The sequence below is a fragment of the Muscardinus avellanarius genome, assembly GCF_963383645.1.
Source record: "Muscardinus avellanarius genome assembly, chromosome: 6".
NCBI lineage: Eukaryota > Metazoa > Chordata > Mammalia > Rodentia > Gliridae > Muscardinus > Muscardinus avellanarius.
In genome coordinates, this window is record NC_137791.1 from 82,046,963 (window position 1) to 82,068,751 (window position 21,789).

At 42.4% G+C, this 21,789-nt stretch overlaps 1 protein-coding gene across 3 annotated transcripts in view; it reads right to left on the bottom strand.

Moving 5' to 3' along the window:
• Positions 1-992: 992 nt before the first annotated feature.
• Positions 993-21,789, bottom strand: part of RUFY3 (RUN and FYVE domain containing 3) — a gene marked incomplete at both ends in the record, with an annotated part of 68,004 nt that continues 47,207 nt past the window's right edge. For 2 of the 3 annotated variants that reach the window (XM_080697645.1, XM_080697644.1), the window contains 3 exons: positions 14,956-15,028; positions 16,691-16,788; positions 18,037-18,204. In XM_080697645.1, coding sequence (XP_080553771.1) covers positions 14,956-15,028; positions 16,691-16,788; positions 18,037-18,204 — 339 coding nt within the window. Of the gene's footprint in view, positions 1,137-2,237; positions 2,356-7,442; positions 7,514-10,300; positions 10,401-12,358; positions 12,479-14,955; positions 15,029-16,690; positions 16,789-18,036; positions 18,205-21,789 lie in introns of those variants that run through there. The other variant, XM_080697643.1, reaches the window with a different exon arrangement.

The following is a 21,789-nucleotide window of genomic DNA, read 5'->3' on the forward strand; positions in this document are numbered from 1 at the left end:
GTTCAAAAATAATTTAATAAATATAGAGCTAACTATTCTCAGTTATCAACAAATTAAACTTGCTTTATACCTGACTTAGCTTTGTTTTAATCAATACTTCCTATTTGTAAAATACTAACCCAACCTTTAATACTCATTATGAGTTGAAGAGGGCTGGGAAAGAGAGATGGCTTGTTTTGTGGTAGGGGATTCTGAAAAGGGCTGATATTTATTTCTGAAGTTACTAAGTAGAAAAACAACAAATGTTCTTGTTCTGATAATGAAAGTACTTGTAGACGAAGATCAGAAAACTCTAGTCCTGAAATCCTAATATATTACAACATTGTTTTCAATACATTCAGAATTTATATTACTCTCTAATTTCTTTTCCCTGAGTTTGCGTTCACAGTTTGGTAGAGTAAAGAGAGGTAGTTTGTGGGAGTGAAAAGGAAACAATTTTTGTGTCTAGTAGCACCTGGGAAACTAGATAGAGCCTGTTGTTTTGATCTCAGTTAACATTTTCCCCCTTCAAGCTGCAAGTATAATAAGATGACTGGTTCTTTTTATTCTATTTTCAGCACTGGGAATCAAACCCAGGGCCTCACGCATGCTAGACAAGTGCTCTACCTCTGAGCTACAACTCCAGTCCCTTTCTTTTTATTCTCAGATGCTTGGACTCTCCTATTACATCAACCCCAATATTATTATCAATATTCACAAAAATAGCCTTTCCAAAGATATACTATAAAATAAACCCTTCAACTTGGGGTTGCTTAGATTTAAAAAAGAAAGGCTCAACCGAGTAACTTTTATTTATACAATCATTAAAAAAAAAAACGAGCAAAACTTCCAGCAATTCCCAACTACTGCCTTTTCTCCCTAGACTGGTTTACTTGAATCATTCCTATTAATTCTTTGGTTGACTCTAAGAATGAGGCTGTCGAGGATCTTGACGCTAACACGGGTAGACAAGGGCCCTGCCTGAAATCTGTGGTCCAGGCTTCCCCTCCGGTCTAGGAGGGGCTGGTGGAGTACTGCTTCATCAGCTGCTTGTGACAGGGATTGCAGACTCGCTCAGGCTGGATGCTTGAAGGAAGAGGCAGTTCATTTGTTGAACAGGCATTACAGAAGGTTCCTTTGCAGTTCTTACACACATTCTGCAAGGAGAAGAGGAAGTCAGGTGGGGCACAGAGAAAAGGCAATTGTAAACATGGATGAGATAGAAAAGGAAAATAATGGTGAATGCTCAAAGCCTCATCAGTTATTGACTGAGTTCTGCTATGTGCCAGACGGTCGCTGACCAAACCATCCTGGTCCACAAAGGAGCTCATTAGTCTAGATCTGAACGAGGAGAAGCAGCAGTGCACAAAATTCTCAAAAGAACAGATAGCCAAGTCATTCAAGTCTTTGGAATGCACTTTATACTTCTGATCCCTACATTCACTTGGGTGGGCTAATTTAGTTTGCACGTATCTAAGCACAGTCCAATATGGCAGTGACCTAGCAATGGCTTGGGTGAACAGCCTAGAAAAAGCCCGCTGAGTTTAAGCTTAAAATAGAATTCCAAAACACTGATGTGCTTAGTGCTTTCTTGTGATGCCCGAGGAGCTCGTTGTTTGAGCTATCAGTGCAGCGGGAGCACAGCTTTCTCCACCATGCTCACAGGGAAGCTCTGCAAGCCTTGTGGCCAAGTGCTGGGAGAGCGTGCGCAGTCGCGGTGGCAGGGTCGCTGCTAAAGCTGCTGCACGCAGTACAGAGCTCCCATGATGGGGGAGCTTCACCCCAAGCAATTCATCTTCCTTAGTATGCAGTACAGTGGCTGGAGAGAAGGGCCACTTTAATAGAGCCCAAGGGCATTCAACCTCCAAGCTACACCTCCAGCCTATTTTGTTTATAATTTTATTTTGAAACAGGGTTTCACTGAGCTGCAAATGACCTCATTAAGTAGCTGAGGCTGTCTGCGAACCAAGATCCTCCTGTCTCAGCCTCCCAAATGCTGGGATTACAAGCGTGCACCACCACGCCCAGCTGCTGATTTGTTTTAAATTATATAGTTGTTTATATTCATTTGAGTGAGATGTGCTACCATGAATTACTATTGCGGAAAAAGATTAGCACCTGAGAAGTGCATTCTACTCACTCTGCATGCTGTGAGAATGCACTCTGTACTCCCTTGCAAAGGCCCTGCAATGCCAGGAAAGAAGCTCATGGCACAGTGGACGTTCCTGGGAAGAACCCATTCATTTCTCAACAGTTACCTTTGTTAGGCTGCCGTCTTCCTGGCATAGCTGACACACCTGTGGCTTTGTGGAGAGCAGCAGTCGATCCTGAACACAGAACAAGCCAGTCAGATTCTCAGCACCAGGAACATGAGTGCTTTTAGAACATGCCTATCTAGCTACATAATTTTCAGCTTACTAAAGCCACTCTATCTGGAAACTAAAGAATCAAATTTCACATAGTCTTACCACCTTAATAAAACTCTTATTATCTTTACAGTTCTTTTAACTTTTTAATAAAGTAATATGATATTCTCTCTCTCTTTTTGGTACTGGGGATTGAACCCAGAGGCTTTCTACCTCCAAGCTACACCCCCAGTTGGATTTCATTCCTTAGTTAGAAACAGGGTCTCACTAGGTTGCTGAGAGCCTAAGTTGCCAAGGCTGCTTTGAACCTGTGATCCTCCTGTCTCAGCCTCCCAAGCACTGGGATTAGAGGTGTATACCACCACACCCAGCATGATTTTATTTATAAAATTATAATTCAAGTATACAGAAGTATAAAGTTTTAAAAACTGCCTCATTTCCCTTGTTTCATGCCACCATTAAGAAAGAAAATCAGAGGATTTATTTATAACTTAATAGATACTTCACAGAGTGACTAAGATATATTAGCATCCATTATTTTTCTCACAAGGTTGTCATACTATATATTCACAAAATTGTGTGTGTGTGTGTGTGTGTGTGTGTGTGTGTTACTGGGGATTGAACCCAGAAGAATTCTGTCTTCAAGCTATACTCTCAGCTCTCTTTTTTTTTTTTTGGTGGGTCTGGGGATGGAACCCAGGGACATTTGATCTCCGAGCTATACCCCCTGCCCTATTTTTATTCTTTATTTTGAAACAGGGTCTCACTGAGTTGCAGAGGGCCTCACTAGGTAGCTGAGGCTGTCCGCGAACGGCGATCCTTCAGTCTCAGCCTCCCTAATGCTGGGATTACAAGCGTGTGCCACCACGCCCGGCTTTATCTTTTATTTTGAAACAGAGTCTCACTAAATTGTGGAGGGCCTCACTAAGTTGCTGTGGCTGGCCGTGATCCCACTATTTTGTCTCAGCCTCCCAAATAATAGAATTAAAGGCATGTGCTACCATGCTGGGCTCACAAAGTGTTTTACAACCATTTATGTTAGCTTATTTCTAAGTGATGAAAAAGTTTTTATTTCCTCTCCATTTGTGTGTGTGTGTGTGTGTGTGTGTGTGTGTGTGTGTGTGTGTTACTGAGGGTGGAACCCAGAGGCTTTTCTACCTCTGGTCTATACTCCCAGAACTAACTTATACTTTATTTGGAAGGAGGGTCTCACTAAGTTGCCAAGAGCCTCACTCAGTAGCTGAGGCTGGCTTCGAACCTGCGCGATGCTCCTGTCTCTGCCTCCCCAGCGCTGGGATGACAGGCGTGACCATCGTGCCCGGCCCCTCTCCACTTTATGTAAGGGAAAACTAAAGGAACGAGGTGGACTGACGTCTCCTAGCACTCACAGTACATCAGAAGTAATTTCAAATAAGTGAGAACTTTTAGCAAATTGTTCAAAACTGCTATTTTCTGGCCCTTTATCCACATTGTGTTTCAAATGTACAAATAGACTGGACTTGCAAGAAATGGTTAGCATTTATATTTCCAACATGCGAGTGCTTCAGGCCATACACATGTTCAGGACACTGTTAAAAGGATGGCACACAGAGGACTGCACCATTTATCTTCTTCCCATGCTGCCTTCTTTACTGTCTAGGCATGGTACACCAGCTTCATAAGTCATGCAGGCACTTTAAAACAGGAGGCTTGATTACCTGTTCATCTGTGGGGTGATCTGTGGGGTGAGACTGCAGGCTATAAGAGAAATAAAATAGTAACAAATAACGAATTAATATATTTCCATTTATCTAACCTCAATAAATGATCAGAAGACGCCGGGCGTGGTGGCGCACGCTTGTAATCCCTGTGCTTGGGAGGCTGAGACAGGAGGATCGCACGGGTTCGAAGCCAGCCTCGGCAACTTAGTGAGGCTCTCAGCAACTTAGTGAGACCCTGTTTCCAAATAAAATATAAAATAGGGCTGGGAGTATAGCCCGGAGGCAGAAAGCCTCTGGGTTCCACCCCCAGTACCACCAAAAAAAAAAAAAAAATCAGAAGACAAATACTCTGCCAAACAAGCAATGCTGCCACTCTTTTATATTTATATTTTTATATTGCTAGGACCAACAGAATTATTAATTTTGACCTCTAAGGTTTTGGAAATTTTGGTTGTTAAGACTATTACTGGAATCTGATCCTTGTTAAACATTATGATTCTCATTTACAAATAGATTTAGAGTCATAGTTTATGCTTTTGTGTGTGTGTGCGCAGTACTGGGGATTGAACCCAGCGCATTCTACCTCTGAGACACATCCCTAGCCAGCCAGCCTGCCTATCTTTCTTTCTTTCCTTTCTTTTTGTGGTACTGGGGATGGAACTCAGGGGCATTCTACCTCCAGGCTACACCCCCAGCCTTATTTTTGTTCTATATTTTGAAACAAGGCCTCACTGAGTTGCAAAGGATTTCACTATAAGTAGCTGAGGCTGTCCGTGAACCGCGATCCTCCTGTCTCCCAAATGCTGGGATTATAAAATTGTGAGCCATCACGCCCGGCTCATTCTATATATTTTTTATTTTTATTTTTTGGCAGGTCTGGGGATGGAACCCAGGGGCATTTGACCTCTGAGCTACACCCCATGCCTATTTTTTATTCTTTATTTTTTATTATTATTCTTTATTTTTTAGTGGTACTGGGGGTAGAACCCAGAGGCTTTCTACCTCCGTGCTACACTCCCAGACCTATTTTCTATTTTATTTGGAAACAGGGTCTCACTAAGTTGCTGAGAGCCTCACTAAGTAGCTGAGGCTGGCTTTGAACCTGTGTGATCCTCCTGTCTCAGCCTCCCAAGCACTGGGATTACAAGTGTGTGCCACCACACCCGGCTTTTATTCTTTATTTTGAAACAGGGTCTCACTAAGTTGCGGAGGGCCTCACTAAGTAGCTGAGGCTGTTCATGAACCTGCGATCCTCCCGTCTCAGCCTCCCAAGTACTGGGATTACAAGTGTGCACCACCAGGCCCAGCTAGGTGGTGTTATTTACTCATGTGACTAGGCTGAGCTAACTGACGTTTCCAACTTGGAGTAGAACTTAGAAGCTAAGCCTACTTTTTTTTTTTTGGTAATCCTATTTTATACTACATTTGGAAACAAGGTCTCACTAAGTTGCTGAGAGCCTCAGTAAGTAGCTGAGGCTGGCTTTGAACCTGTGCAATCCTCTTGTCGCAGCTTCCCAACCAATGGAATACAAGTGTGTGTCACCAAGCCCGGCTCAGAGCCTACTTTTGGTTCTGCGGAAAATGTGCCACATGTTATGCAGTTCCAATCTACATTTCTTTTTCTTTTTTTTTTTTGTGGGTCTGGGGATGGAACTCAGGGACATTCTATCTCTGAGCTACACCCCCTGTCCTATTTTTTTATTCTTTATTTTGGTGGTACTAGGGGTGGAACCCAGAGGCATTCTACCTCCGGGCCATACTCCCAGGTGTGTGTGTGTGTGTGTGTGTGTGTGTGTGTGTGTATGTGTGTGTGTGTGTGTGTGTGTGTGTGTGTGTATATTATTTGGAAACAGGGTCTCGCTAAGTTGCTGAAAGCCTCACTAAGTAGCTGAGGCTGGCTTCAAATCCGTGCGATCCTCCTGTCTCAGCCTCCCAAGCGCGGGGATTACAAGCGTGCACCACCACGCCTGGCTTTTTTATTCTTTATTTTGAAACAGGGTCTCACTAAGTTGCAAAGGGCCTCACTAAGTAGCTGAGGCTGTCCATGAACCACCATCCTCTGGTCTTAGCCTCCTGAATACTGGGATTACAAGTGTGCACCACCACGCCTGGCCCAATCTACATTTCTATATGTATGAATTCATAGTGTGTGTGTGTGTGTGTGTGTGTGTGTGTGTGTGTGTGTGTGAGAGAGAGAGAGAGAGAGAGAGAGAGAGAGAGAGAGAGATAGGAGAAGAGAGATTGAGGATTGAACCCAGAGCATTCAGCCTACAAGCTACACCCCCATCCTATTATATTTTGTTAATTTTTTTTGCGGCTCTGGAGATGGAACCCAGGGGCATTCCACCTCCAAGCTACACCCCCTGCCCTATTTTTTTATTCTTTATTTATTATTATTATTATTATTATTATTATTATTATTATTATTTTTAGTCGTACTGGGGTTCCTGGAAGCCCTTCTACCTGTGGGCTACACTCCTAGACCTATTTTATATTTTTATTTGGAAACAGGGTATCTGAAGCCAGCGTGGCTGTCTTCAAACTGCGTGATCCTCCTGTCTCCGCCTCCCAAGCGCAGGTATTACAAGCGTGTGCCGCCATGCCGGCACCTTCTTCATTTTTTCACGCAGTGGCACTATGTAACATTTTAGGTTAGGTATTCCTAACCTGCTAGGGTTACTGTTAAAACTCATCTTCCTTGAAATGATCCTATGCTCTGCATAGTGAGATCAGATAAAAAGTTCAGAAAAAGGAATGAGGTTAAGCTGTTGAGATCCTTAAGAAAAAGGAAAAATAAGTGATGTCAGAGTAGTGTTTGAAATCTGCCACGTAGGTAGAAACAAATCACACTCAAGTAGAGTTAAGAACCTAAGGAATGACACGGCTTGTGCTACATCTTCTTGGGATAGCAATTCAGGAAAGACGAGAACCTATTTTTTATTTTATTTTATTTATTTATTTATTGTTTTTGGTACTGGGGTTCCTGGAAGCCCTTCTACCTCCGGGCTCCACTCCCAGACCTATTTTATATTTTTGAAACAGGGTCTCTTACGCCAGCACGGCTGGCTTCGAACCTGCGCGATCCTCCTGTCTCCACCTCCCAAGCGCGGGGATTACAAGCCTGCGCCACCACGCCCGGCTTGAGAACCTATTTTTTAAAGTGATAGTTTGAGCTTGAGGATTAGTCAAGAAAGAGCAGAGGGCACCTTGATCACCCTCAGGTTTGGTGTAATATACATTACCTGGTTTATTATTTGTTCCCTTTCCCTTCAACATGCTTTTCTGGAATTGTAATGTTAGCAGTCAGTGTCTGATCTGTGTCAATCCCAATGTATATCAAAAGTTCCCTCTTTCCCGCCACCCCAGAACTTTATATTTTAATTAATACTTAATTAACAAACACCTGCGGCTTTCTTCCAGGGGCTTTTCTAGTTTAACATTTTCCTCTTGAAATTTGTGCTTCCCCTCCTGCCAAAAGAAAACAGCCCAATTTGTTAATTATTCAGGATGGCACGTATGATGCTATTGCAGTTTCTTCTGCAATGCCTTAGCAATGCCTTAGCTTGGGCAGAAGGCGGAGCAGCTGTTAGAGAAGAGACCCAGGTTTCAAGCAGACGGTATCTCACACTCTGCGCAAGTAGTTTCTTAACCATTTCGGTAAGAGCTCGCAACAGATGATTTTCAGAGTAGGTATTTTCTTCAGTTCCTGAAATTCAAATAAAACTGAGAACGTATCCCATTTACTTATAAAGTAGGATCAAGATATCAAGCTCTGAAAAACTGGTACAACCAAGCCGCACCATATCCAGCAGTAAGCCTCTGGACGCAGAGTCGAGTGTGGATGCACCGGCGTCACAGCAGCGTTTACAGCCTGGACAGCTCAGGGCTTTCTGCTTGAGGACTGATGCAGTTCTAACCTGCGTCTCCACCAGGGCTCTCCAGACCCGGCTTGGCAGTTTTTGAGACAAATTCCTGCACGTTCACGTGTATGCACTGCTCCCTGCTTGGTGTCCATCTACCTCCCAAAGTGGACAGGAGTCCTCAGAGCATTCAAGTATCAAGTAAGAGACCAATGCAATATTTAACCTTCTAGAAACCCTATTACGGAGCAATTCGAGGTTGAGAAACTTAAAGCCTCATTGAATATTGAATAAAATGAGGCAAGATAGGCTAAGATTTTAAACAGACCTCTGTAAACCCTTCAGATTCACTAAAATAATAAAGATGGCATTCTTATATATAGCTCTTTGCATATTTTAACTAATTAGTTATGACTATTATATAACAAATTTACATTTACCATTTTTTACTCTAGCAAATTAGCTTTCTAGAAATTTTAAATAAGGTTATAAATATGCTCTGTTTTACATAATAATATACATACAGGAGGCAATTTCCTTTCTATCTTTGCTAGAAAATGTAAAAAGTATCTCCTGCTTTTCAGCCTTCATTATTTGAAGAGCTTGGCTCCTGACTCCTGACTCCAGAGAGGATCCTGCCCAGTTTTAGCTCCCTTGCCACCACAGGTGCCAGAGGTCTTTCCTTTTATTTTTTTCTGGTACTGGAGATTGAGCCCAGGGGCACCGTACCACTGAGCTGTACTCTCAGTTGTACATGATTTTTAATTTGGAGTGGGTACTGGGGGTCGAATCTAGAAGCATTTTACCTCCAAGCTATACCCCAGACTGATTTTATTTCTTATTTGGAAACAGAGTCTCACTAGGTTGCCGAGAGCCTCACAAAGGTGCTGAGGCCAGCTCTGAACCTGCAATCCTCCCGTATCTCTCTGCCTCCCAAATTCTGGGATTACAAGCATGTGCCACCACACCTGGCTGAGGTCTCTCCTTTTAAGAGTGTTATGAAGAAATTTCTACTTCTGCTCTTTATATCATTACCTTTTAAAACATTACTTTCCCTTCCTCAAGCCTAGTTTTCTGTTTCTTTTTCTTTTTTTTGGGTGGTACTGGGGGTGGAACCCAGAAGCTTTCTACCTCCGGGCTATACTCCCAGACCTTTTTTTTAATATATTTTATTTGGAAACAGGGTCTCACTAAGTAGCTGAGGCTGGCTTTGAACCTGTGCGATCCTCCTGTCTCAGCCTCCCAAGCGCTGGGATTACAAGCGTGTGCCACCACGCCCGGCTTAGTTTTCTCTAATTGTTTCCAAAATAAATTCCTTAAGTATATTCAAACTGAAATTCTCATGACTTGGATAGAAGCAAGGTGTAAAGAGGAAATTCACACTAGAGAACATTCTATAAAAGGGAATTCTGGATTGAAAAGGGATTATTATAAATGTTATTAAAACAGAAATCCAAAACACATTTTTTTATAAGATACCACAACAATTACTTTAAAAATCAGAAGAAGCTGGGCATGGTAAAGCAGCCTGTAATCCCAGCGCTTGGGAGGCTGACACGGGAGGATCACAGGTTGAAGGGAGGCATCAGCAAGTAGTAAGACTGTCAGCAACGGAGATATACTGTTTACAATACAATAGAAGTAAAATAGGGCTGGGGGTGTAACTCGAAGGTAGAATGCCCCTGGGTTCAATCCCTGGTACCACCACAACCACAAAAAAGTCAGGGCCGGGTGTGGTGGCGCACGCTTGTAATCCCAGCACTTGTGAGTCTGAGCCAGGAGGATCGCAGGTTCAGCTACTTAGTGAGGTCCTTTGCAACTTAGACCCTCTTTCAAAGTAAAGACTAAAATAGGGCTGGGGGTGTGGCTCCAAGGTAGAAGGCCCCTGAGTTCAGTCTCTAGTACTGAAAAAAAAAAAATTAGAAGGAAAAAGAGAGCCCCTGGAAATTGTTATTAAAAATCCTCCTATCCAGATGAAATCAAGTTAAAAGGCCTGTCCTAGAGGAAGAGAATCAAGTTAACTTTCCTTTCCTTATTTCTTTTCTTTTCATGGTACTGGGGGATTGAACCCAGGGGCATTCTATATCCAAGCTACACTACACGCCAGCCCTTTTATTTTTTATTTTTAAACAAGATTTCACTAAATTGCTCTCGCTAAATTGCTGAGGCTGGCCTCGAACCTGTTTCAGCCTCCCAAATACCGAGATTTCAGGTGTGTGTGACTGCACCCAACTCAGGTTTCATTGATTCACTCCATCTTCTGTTCGGTATTTATATAGTTGAGGCCACAGAAATTAAGTATGTGATCCATGGAAGGAAGCTGATGGGCCCATCAAGTAACCTATAAAAATTAATTTAGAATAAAAGAAATGACCTAGAGAATGACCAACATTACTACCTTGGCTTCTGGCTTCTGGGCGCCCTTTCCCGGGGTGCTCCTGTTGCTGTGTAACCTTCTTTCTTTTTCCTGTTTTAGTTCTAATTCAAGTTGGTTCCTGGGATAGATGGGAAGGAAAAGGATGAAAAATTGGATATCTGTATTCACATTTTCTAAAGAATGCGAAAACCTTTTCTTAAAGTCTAGTAATTAAGTTTAAAAACTTGATGAATAAAAAGCTGTCAGGCACATATGAACAACCAAGCTTTGAAGCACTAAAATACAATAAAACTAATAATGCTAAGAAACATAAATATTTACTCTTCTTGGATGATTAGGAAAATGCACTTTAGGATCACCCAGTGCCTGAAGGTCAACTCTTTTTTTTTTTTTTTTTTTGGTGGTACTAGGGATTGAACCCAGGGGCATTCGACCTCTGAGCTACATCCCCAGCCCTATTTTTATTATTTATTTTGAAACAGGGTCTCACTAAGTTGCAGAGGGCCTCACTAAGTAGCTCCGAGGCTGGTCACAAACCTGTGATCCTCCTGTCTCTGCCTCCCAAGTACTGGGATTACAGGTGTGCACCACCACGCTCCTCCTGGTTTTCTCTCATGCCCAGCGGAGGGTAAACTCTTTGAAAATCAGTATTTTATATTAACTCTTTTTTTTTTTTTTTTTGCGGTACTGAGGATTGAACCCAGAGGCATGCTACCTCCGAGCTACAACCCCAGCCCTATTTTTTATTCTTTATTTTGAAACAGGGTCTCACTGAGTTGCAAAGGGCCTAAGTAGTAGCTGAGGCTGTCCGCGAACCAAGATCCTCCTGTCTCAGCCTCCCAAATACTGGGATTACGAGCGTGTGCCACCGCACCCAGTTTATATTAACTCTTAATGAAGAGCTGTGATGACCTGAATGACAAGTAGCAATATCTGCTATAATTGAGAAACAGTATTTATAAATTTTCAGCAAGACATAAGATGAAGTATGGGCACTGTAGCTCCATTTCATTTTAACTAGATGGCCCCTCACAGTTATGTGAGCATTCCCCAGCTACGGAACCCACTAGTGTTCTCAGTAGCTGTGTGTTATATCTCACACTGTTCTATTTGTCTGAAGTCAGTGGCTTTAGCACAGAAGTGAGTCACATTTGAGGCATAATACAGAAGAGTAGTTAAGGACTGGAGTCAGAGAAACAGATTTCTGAATGACAGTGTCACCACTTATTAGCTCCAGTCTGTGAATGTGGACACATTTAACCCCTTAAAGCTTTAATTACAACCATGGGGGTAACAGTATCACCTACTAAAAGGGTTGGTGTGAAGACACTGGGGGAACTGTATGCCAAGAGCTCTGCGAAGTATATGCAGAGCAAGAGATCAGGAAATAGCAACTATCATTATTAGTGTTACATTGTCTAGCAATTACTTCTTTTTTTTTTTTTTTAGGTACTAGGGATGGAACCCAGGGGCATTCTACCTCTGAGCTACACCCCCAAGATCTATTTTTTTTTTCCCATTTATCTTGAAACAAGGTCTCACTACGTTGCAGAGGCTGTATGCATAATTTGATCTTTCCGTCTCAGCCTCCCAAGTACTGGGATTATAAGCTTGTGACATCACGCCTGGCTTATTTATGTGTTTATTTTTTGGTTCTGGGGATTGAATCCACCAGCATTCTATCTCCGAGCTATGCCCCCAGCCCTACCAATCGTTTATTTGGAAACAGGGTCTCTCTAAGTTGCTGACAGCCTCACTTCATTGCTAAGGCTGGCTTCAAACCTGCCATCTTTTGGTCTCAGCCTCCCAAGTGCTGGGATCACAGGCCTGCACCACCACACCTGGCTACTATTTACTTTGAAGCTTGGGCTCTGATTTCCTGATTCTTTAAGCACAAAGGATGTTGACAGGCTTATGGGAACGTTGATACATGTGAAGCTTTCTGAATTCCAATTCCAGAGAAAGATTTTAGAGACAGAGCCAAAGTGACTGCAATCCTGAGATTTCCTCCTGCTGCCTCGCCTGCCCGAGAGCCAGCCACAGCCACCCTGCCAGCTCAAGCTGCCCTCTCTTCACCGCTGCCTGGTGAGCTCCTCCACTTCCAGCTGCAGGCTGTTGATCTTGTCTCCGAAGTCCTGCTTGAAGAGCCGATTGTCCAACTCGGCAGACTGGCGACTTCGCTCAGCCTGGCGCAATCTGGATGTGAGCCACATGAACTTGTGATAAAAAACAAAAGCCATGGTGGGGAGGAAGACCAAGTTCACAAAACAAAATAAAGTAACCCAAGGAGGAAGGCATGGAGAGACAGGGGAAAATGCTGCAGGACACAGGGCAAGGAAGCATGAGGGAAAGAGATGGAGAATAAGCAAACTCTAAAGAAAAGTAAGATGAAGGTGAACCAGGCAGAGGAAAAGCTGATTTTCCACTTTTTTTTTTTTTTATTCTAGTACTACAGTTTACAGCCATTAGATGATAAACAATAAAACATCACTTTTTAGAAAATCCACATCCAAAGCCAACCTTAAGTACACAGTCATTTACGTTTAGTCCAGTTTCTCATTTATTTTTATTTCCTAATTGACTTGGTTCTTTATATTTCTGTTTTACATACATAACTGGAACTTGCAAATGGCTAACTACCTTCTTATATGTGGAATTATAACATTTTTCTGGTTCTTTCCCCAAACCACATATATTAAACCACAGGACATTCACTATACATCTACCCTTACCCAGGCTTCTGGTTACTACGCAAGGGAAAGCCTTTGTCAGACCACGGCCTGTCCCTTCCCTTCCCTTCTGCCAAGTAGTATGTGACCTAGTGGACGAAGAATTAAGCACCAGGCTTTGTCAGACCCCTGACCACATTCTCTGGACAATTCTGATGGATTCTTCTAGACATCTTATAAATTTGCACCTATACAGAATTGTGTTTTAGAAGGTGAAACAACTGAGTTTTCTATGATAGAATTTAGAGGCATGCTATGTATAGTCTTTAAAGTTTTATTTTGGTGTTTGACCACTCCTTCCAAATGCTCACAGAAAAAGCAGCTCATCACCCACCACCAACAGGTGTATGAAGGTAAGAATGCAGTAAAAGCTTTACTTATATAGGTGCAAAATGTTAAGAATAAGCTCAGCAGCACGGGATCTTCTATGAAGTCGGCTCTAACATGTTCTTTAATTCTGGTTCGAGTCTGAGCAAAGGCCTATGAGAACATATATGAGATCTGTCTTACTCTCCTACTTCTGGGTTTGCCAAGAAGGTGAAGGATTTCGGGGGCTAGAAGCCAATGGGTCGTCTGCGTAATCACCTTAGCAGCGCTCGTGCTGCACAGCATACCAGAACAGGGAAAAACCAACCCAAACCAAAAACCAGCACAAACATTTTGATGGGACCTTTTGAAGGAAGGCTTATTATAAAAGCCTGTTTCCCCAAATCAAGCCTTTAAAAAAAAAAAATCAAGGTATCTATAAGGAGTATTTACAATGTAAAACCTAGAAAGGGTTAGATCTGTGGTCACTTAGAAAAAGAAGCCCTGCTAATATTGCTTGTGGATATCTACTGGGAATCTTTATTTTTATACTAAATAATAATAAAGAATGTAAGTTTATCATTTACCTATTTCCTATTCTGAAATGCTTTTCTCATCAGTAAATTGCCAGTTTCCCAGGACCTTTAGCAAATACCCATCTAAACAAAAAGTAAAATAAAGTCTTAATAACAGAATCTCTTAAGTAAAGGTTTCCAGGTAAGGAATGATGGGCAGGAAATCATCACTCGTGTCTGTGCCTTGTTTTCTACTCCAGGATGAAAAGCAGGGTAGATCTGAAAAATGTATAGTGTTCTATTTTTTATAGGAGAGGAATGTTTTTATTAAAAGTTATTCTCTCTGATCTACCTAAATAGGAAGTGGAATTGCAGAAAAGTGGCAGAGGTAGAAGATGACAGATATTAAGAGGGTTTTCTCAAGCTTCCACAATATGTTATCATAAGTTACCTAATTACTAACTTTATCTCTATGCACTTTAAAGAAATATAGGGATGCTGTTTTTTCTTTTTGTCCAAAGTCACTAAGGCAAAAAAGTTGCAAGCAATTCTGGTTACTGAGAATAGAACTGTAAGGAGATACTAAGTACTCATCCTTGGCTTGGGGATTAAACCTACATAACAAAAGTAAAAAGGGATCATGTGTAAGAGACACATTACTACTTTAGAAGAGTCCAAGTTCACATGGTAGTCACCTCCACTTCATTACATCGCAATGGCAGAACAGGCTTGCCGATGCAGACATGAACAATGCACCAAGAATCTGGTATGATTGAAAACTGAATCGTAAAGGCATCGTTAATATATATACCGGCCTTTAATCTCCTAGCCTTTTAAAAATGGTATTTTTATTTATTGGTCAACCCAGAAATAATTTCTCAAAGTTTATTTGGCATTTAATTAGGAGCTTATACCAAATGTTCTTACTCTGGGGAGAAAATAATTGTAAGAAAAAACCTAACCTATATTACCCAACTGTTTTTTAAAAAGTCCAACAAATTCAAAGTCAACTTTTGATGACATTTTATATGAAATCAGAGCTTAAGTGTAATAGTTTTCAGATTTCTTCCTTTTACAATCAACTTGTGATATCAGACTTGCGAGGTGACCAACTATGAAAGGCCTAATGATGTTTTGGGATTAGTTTATTTGCTGCACTATTTAAGGTCTTTGCCTGTTTCACCAAATCTTTTTCACTAAATAAAATAAAAGTGAAAATGAAGTGAAAGGGGAATGAGAAAATAAATAGGAAACACAAAGATAGCAAGAAAATAAGTCAGCTTAATACTCAGAGATACGTCATATTTTAGTTTTGTTTTAAATGCCAAGTAAAAAACCACTCTAAAAATCATTCAATACATTTAAAAACCACAATTTATAAATGCTAAAATTGATTTGATAAATTATGAAGATATAACTGTTTATGAACAAGAGTTTAGATGACTTTCCTACATAGACTCTTAATTTATAATTCATATCAGAGGTGTCAAACTAATATAAATTTGCAATTAACTTTGTGTGTGTGTGGTACTAGGGATTGATCCCAGGGGCATTCAACCTCCAAGTTCCATCCTCTGACCCTATTTTATATTTATATTTAAACAGGGTATCACTAGGTTGATGAGAGTCTCACTATTTGTTGAGGCTGTCCTCAAACCTGTGATACTCCTGTCCCAGCCTCCCAAGTACTTGGATTACAAGGGTGTGCCACCACACCCAGCTTTAAAGCTAACTTCTGAGTTAATAATAATACACATTGCTATTCAGAACCTTTCCTGGTTAAGAATCATCTGAATAAAAGAAGCCACCCATTTATCCATTCATTCATTCATTTATCTACTGAATTATGTCTTATACATTCAAGGCACTGTGACAGATGCAATGAGGGAACTTGAAAGATCATTTACCCTCTCACCGGAAGCTAAAAAATATATATTAAGGACTATTAGATAAAGCAGACAGTGAGAAGAACCCTAAAGTGGTATGGGCAGAGAGGGATATAAGGCTATGAGAATTCCAAGAAGGACATCACTTCTAGCTGGGAAGAAGTATCAGAGAAAGCTTTTGGGGAATGGGGTGGTATTTGAGCTGAATGCAAAGAATGTTTCTGAGGAACAGGGAAGTAGGAAGGGGATGGTCGTTCACAGTTAATGGAACTATTGGCAAAGGAGTGGGTGGGAAAAATGGAAAGCATGTGCAGGAACTAAGAGTTTGTTTTCACTCGAGAGCAATCACAGTGATTAGTAGGTGCTATAGGTGGAAACATCAAATGATCTTGGGTGCCATGCTGCATTCAATCTTGAAGTCTCAGACATTCCTATTGGCTGCTGAGTTACCAGGAAGAAAATAATGGTTTCAGGCAAAGAGAGAAACAAGAGGGTATCACAGGGCATGATGTGCTTTGGGCAGAGTGAATCATTAGGACTGATGGGAGGCAGCTAGTTAGAGGAGGAGAACTCAGCACCGATCTCCAGATGGGAATCAGAGAGGAGGCTCACACTGTAGGTGCCAGTGGAAGCTACACAACTATTCAGGAGAAGGCACAGAGAAAAGGGAGCCAACAGAGAAGAGTAAAGGGTTAAAGGAGGGATAGATCCAGAAATGACCTCGGGAGGCGCCTGTCTTCAGCACCCCTGAGTCACTAGTGCTAGAGCACTCAAGGACTCAGTGATCAATGGCAACATTATACAATTCTAAGCACATACTTGCAAAGCCACTTCATTCTTGTAAATATACTTCTAGCGCATGACAGTGAAATGGGCTAATTTCCATTTCTGACATTCAAGCAGTCAGGACACATGGATATTTCCCAACAATGTTTTCAAAGCTGTCTTACAAAGCAGATACAGCACTTTTACCTTTGTTCCAGTTGTTTAATAGTAGCAGCCATCTGATTAGTTTTCTCTTCCAAGCGACTGTTTAGTTCACTTTTCTGTTTTACTCCTAAGTCTGAACTCTGTATGGGAAAGAATTACAGAAGATCTATATAATACAAAACTCTCAAATATACTGATACATGAGTTTTGAACCTGAGGGTAAGTGGGAAATTGAGAACTAGAAATGCTTATGTATTTGTATGTTAATTTCTAAGTGGAAAAAATCCAAAAGAAATTTGGGTAAAATTAGTATTATTATATGCAGCCTTATCACACTATCAGATGATTTATCAGTTTATCATATTGTAATAAAAACTAATGAAATATACAACTCAACAGGCATATTAGGCTGGAGAGTAGAAATTATAGGATAAAAAATACTAACCCTATTTACAATGTAAAAAGTTGACTTGATTTTCTAGGATGGTACTAGAGGATGCTATGATAGTCTAATTTTTTTTTTCTTTTTGTGGCACTAGGGATTGATCCCAGAGCTTCACATAGGCAAGGCAAGCACTCTATATTCTCACATTCTCAGTCCTTTCAAAAATTCTACTTTGAGACAGAGTCTTCCTAAGTTGCTAAGGCTGGCTTCAAACTTGCTATCTTCCTGCTTTCGCTTGTCTAGCAGCTGGGATTACAGGTGTGCGCCACTGTACCCAGCGATTGATAGCCTGATTCTTAAAGTGATTTATTGGCAGCTGGTTTCAAAATGAAATGTGCCTCTTCCTTCATATATGCAGTGTGATTCTGCTGGGCATGGTGGCTCATGTTTGTAATCCCAGCATTTGGGAGGCTGAGACAAGGAGGATTGAGGTTTGAAGACAGCCTCAGCTACTTAGTGAGGCCCTTTGCAACTTAGTGAGATCCTGTTTCAAAATAAAGAATAAAAAATAGGGCTGGAGGTATAGCCTGGAGGTAGAATGTCTCTGGGTTCCAGCCCCAGTACTGCAAAAATAAAAAATAAAACAATACAAAAAAGTGTGATTCTAGCTGGGTGTGGTGGTGCATGCTTGTAATCCTAGTACTTGGGAAGCTGAGACAGGAAGATCATAAGTTCAAGGACAGTCTCAGCAAGTAATAAGACTCTCATCAACCTAATGAGACCTTTGTTTCAAAATAAAAATAAAAAATAGGGCTGAGGCACATAGCTTGAAATTAGAATATTCCTGGATTCAATAGCCAGTAAAACTAAGACACACACACACACACACACACACACACACACACACACACCTTTCTCTCTTTCTGTCTCTCTCTCATGTGTACTGGAGGGAAGCCCCAGGATTTTAGAAAGCCAGTGAGTCTATTCCTTGGATTTCCCCTACCTGAAGTTTAAAGGCAAGCTCATGCTTGAGAGCCCTGAGATCATCCAGCTGCTGCCGCAGAGACACCAGAGCATCCTGCTTTTCACAGACATCCTTCTCCAGCATCTTCATAGCCAGTTCCATCTCCTGTCTCATGCTGATCTGCATCTCCAATTCCTTTTCAACATCCTGTCCCCAAAGGTAAATGAAATGCTTATACTCTTTTTTCAACTAAGAACAAACCATACAATTTCATAACAATAGGTAGATTGACACCCTCCGGCAAAACAGCCAAAAGCTGTCACTCATTTTCAGAGATATTAAAAATAAGAATAATAATTAGGAGAAGTACAGTGACATTTGCTCAATAGTGTACAAACACTAAAAACTTGCTAGGTCAAAAACAATGCTAGTTAATGACTAAAATATGCATATATTTAAGGTACTTTGATAAGACATGAAGCTAACTGGTATGTCCTATTACAGAAATATGAAGTGCTATATCAGTAGAAAATGAAGCAGCTGCAGTTCTCTCACATTGGGATATTTTTGATATATTCAAGTCCCAAGGAACCCAGAAGACACTCTAGGTGTCAAGAGTAATATCTCAGTTAACAGGAATGGTCAATAATGGCTACTTGAAGTTTTAGCTTCATGAAACTCCTGTTTGTTTTAACTATTATTACTTAAACATTATTCAGATGAACACAGACACAAACACCCGAGGTTCCTTGAAAATAGAGGAGATAGCCAGGCTTGGTGGCGCACATTTGTAATCTCAGCATTTGGGAGGCTGAGACAGTAGGATCGAAGTTCTCCAACAGCCTCGGCTACTTAGTGAAGCCCTTTGTAACTCAGTGAGACCCTGTTTCAAAATAAAGAATAAAAAATAAATAGGGCTGGGTGTGGTGGCGCACGCTTGTAATCCCAGAGCTTGGCAGGGTGAGACAGGAGGATCACACAGGTTCGAAACCAGCCTCAGCTACTGAGTGAGGCTCTCAACAATTTAGTGAGAACCTGTTCCCAAATAAAATATAAAATAGGTAGAAAAGCCCCTGGGTTCGAGGAGTTAGGCTGGTGCTGGGGCCAGCGAGGCTGGCATCGGAGCCTGCCTTGAGGCAAGGCCGGTACTGGGGCCTCCGAGGCCAGGATAAGAGCCTGCCGAGGGGTTAGGCCGGTGCTGGGGCCAGAGAGGCCGGCATCGGAGCCTGCCATGAGGCAAGGCCGATACTGGGGCTACCGAGGCCAGGATAAGAGCCTGCCGAGGGGTTAGGCCGGTGCTGGGGCCAGCGAGGCCGGCATTGGAGCCTGCCGTAACGCAAGGCTGGTACTGGAGCCTCTGAGGCCAGGATAAGAGCCTGCCGAGGAATTAGGCCGGTGCTGGGGCCAGCAAGGCCGGCACAGGAGCCTACCGAGAGGCATGGCTGGTGCTGGGGCCTCCGAGGCCAGGATCGGATACTGCTGAGGGGTTAGGCCGGTGCTGGGGCTAGCGAGGCCGGCACCGGAGCCTGCCATGATGCAAGGCCAGTACTGGGGCCTCCGAGGCCGGGATTGGAGCCTGTCGAGGGGTTAGGCCGGAGCTGGGGCCAGCGAGGCCGGCATCGGAGCCTGCCTTGAGGCAAGGCCAGTGCTGAGGCCTCCGAGGCCGGGATCGGAGCCTTCCTTGAGGCAAGGCTGGTACTGGGGCCTCTGAGGCCAGGATAACAGCCTGCCGAAGGGTTAGACCAGTGCTGGGGCCAGCGAGGCCGATATCGGAGCCTGCCGTGAGGTGAGGCCAGCATCGGAGCCTGCCGTGAGGCATGGCCAGTGCTGGGGCCTCCTAGGCCGGGAACGGAACCTGCAGCGGGGTAAGGCTGGTGCTGGGGCCAACAAGGCCGGCATTGGAGCCTGCCGTGAGGCTAGGCCGGTGCTGGGGCCTCCGAGGCCAAGATTGGAATCCTGCCAAGGGGTTAGGGCGGTGCAGGGGCCAATGGCCAGCATCGGAGCCTGCCGTGAGGCAAGGCCACTCCTGCGGCCTCCAAGGCCGGGACTGAAGCCAGCTTAGGGGTTAGACCGGTGCAGGGGCCAGCAAGACCAGAACTGGGGCCTCCCATGAGGCAAGGCCGCTGCTTGAGCCAGCGAGGTCTGGATCAGTCCACTGAGTAGCCAGGCCACTACTGGGGCCATCAAGAGTGGGATCGGTACTTGCAATGCAGCATGCACAGAGAAATATCGCAGAAAATATAAATCAGATGCTTCTCTTAATCAGCAATAACTAGGAGGAAAGGGGCAACAGGAAGAGGTTGAGCTATAGAAAGGGCCCTATAGTGAAGCAACTAATGTGACCAATCAGAGGGTATGTAATACTGGAGGACGGAGCCTCTTTAAAACGCAGGAGGTACATAAACAAATGTATCAAAGTAAATCACCAAAGAAGCATGGGATGGAGGGAGGGGGAGGGAATGGGATGGGGGCTGGAGGAAGGCTAACTGGATGCTGTGTGCTTGTATATCCTCTCATGTCTTGTACTCCAATGTGATTGATATATGACTACAATGCACCAATTTAAAAAATAAATTAATTAATTAAAAAAAAAAGAAAGGCCCCTGGGTTCAAAGATTTGTCACATGCTGCTTAGCATAGACTTCTCTTTATACATGATTACCATGATAGAAAATGAATCATATTACTTCTGACCATGCTGACATATTATTTCTAGGACCCTCCTTATGAAAAGTATTTTGAGATCTAATTTACAAACATAGAAAGCAAATGCTAATTATTTTAAGGATGTTAAAATAACATTGCGGTGTTATCAGAAAATGTGAACTTATACGTTGTTTTTGCAATAACTTTTTAATACAAATTAAATCACCCCATATTTTCAGGCTTTTCCCTATTTTTTTTTTTTTTTTTTTTTGCGGTATAGGGATAGAACCCAGGGGCATTCTACTTCCGCTACATCCCCAGCCCTATTTTTTATTCTTTATTTTGAACAGGATCTTATTGAGTTGCAAAGGGCCTCACTAAGTAGTTGAGGCTGTCAGTGAACTGCAATCTTCCTGTCTCAGCCTCCCAAATGCTGGGATTATAAGTGTGTGACACCACACCCAGATTCCCTATTCTCTTATTTTTTAAATTTTTTTGTGGTACTGGGGATGGTTACACTCCCAGACCTATTTTATATTTTATTTGGAAACAAGGTCTCAATAAATTGCTGAGAGCCTCACTAAGTAGCTAAGGCTGATTTCAAACCCACACCATCCTCCTGTCTCAGCCTCCCAAGTACTGGGATTACAAGTGTGAGCCACCACACCAGGCAAGCTTCCCTATTCTTAAAGGCATGATGGGAAGAGGTCTTCCTGTTTGTCATACTATCTGAACTTTAGAAAGCTAAGATGCTGCCGGGCGTGGTGGCGCACGCTTGTAATCCCCGTGCTTGGGAGGCACAGACAGGAGGATCGCGTAGGTTCGAAGCCAGCCGCGCGTGCTGGCTTAGGAGACCCTGTTTCCAAATAAAAATAAATGTAAAAATAGGTATGGGAGTGTAGCCCGGAGGTAGAAGGGCTTCCAGGAATCCCAGTACCACCAAAAAAAAAAAAAAAGAAAAAAAAAAGAAAAAAAAAAAGAAAGCTAAGATGCTAATACCGGGATTACTGATATACTAAGACCTAAATAAAATCTATTACGGGATTAGTATTCCTTCTTATAACTTCTTACACACACATACATTTATATTTTAATTTCTAAAAAATTCTTAAGACTAATACTAGAAGATGATTTTCTTTATATTTA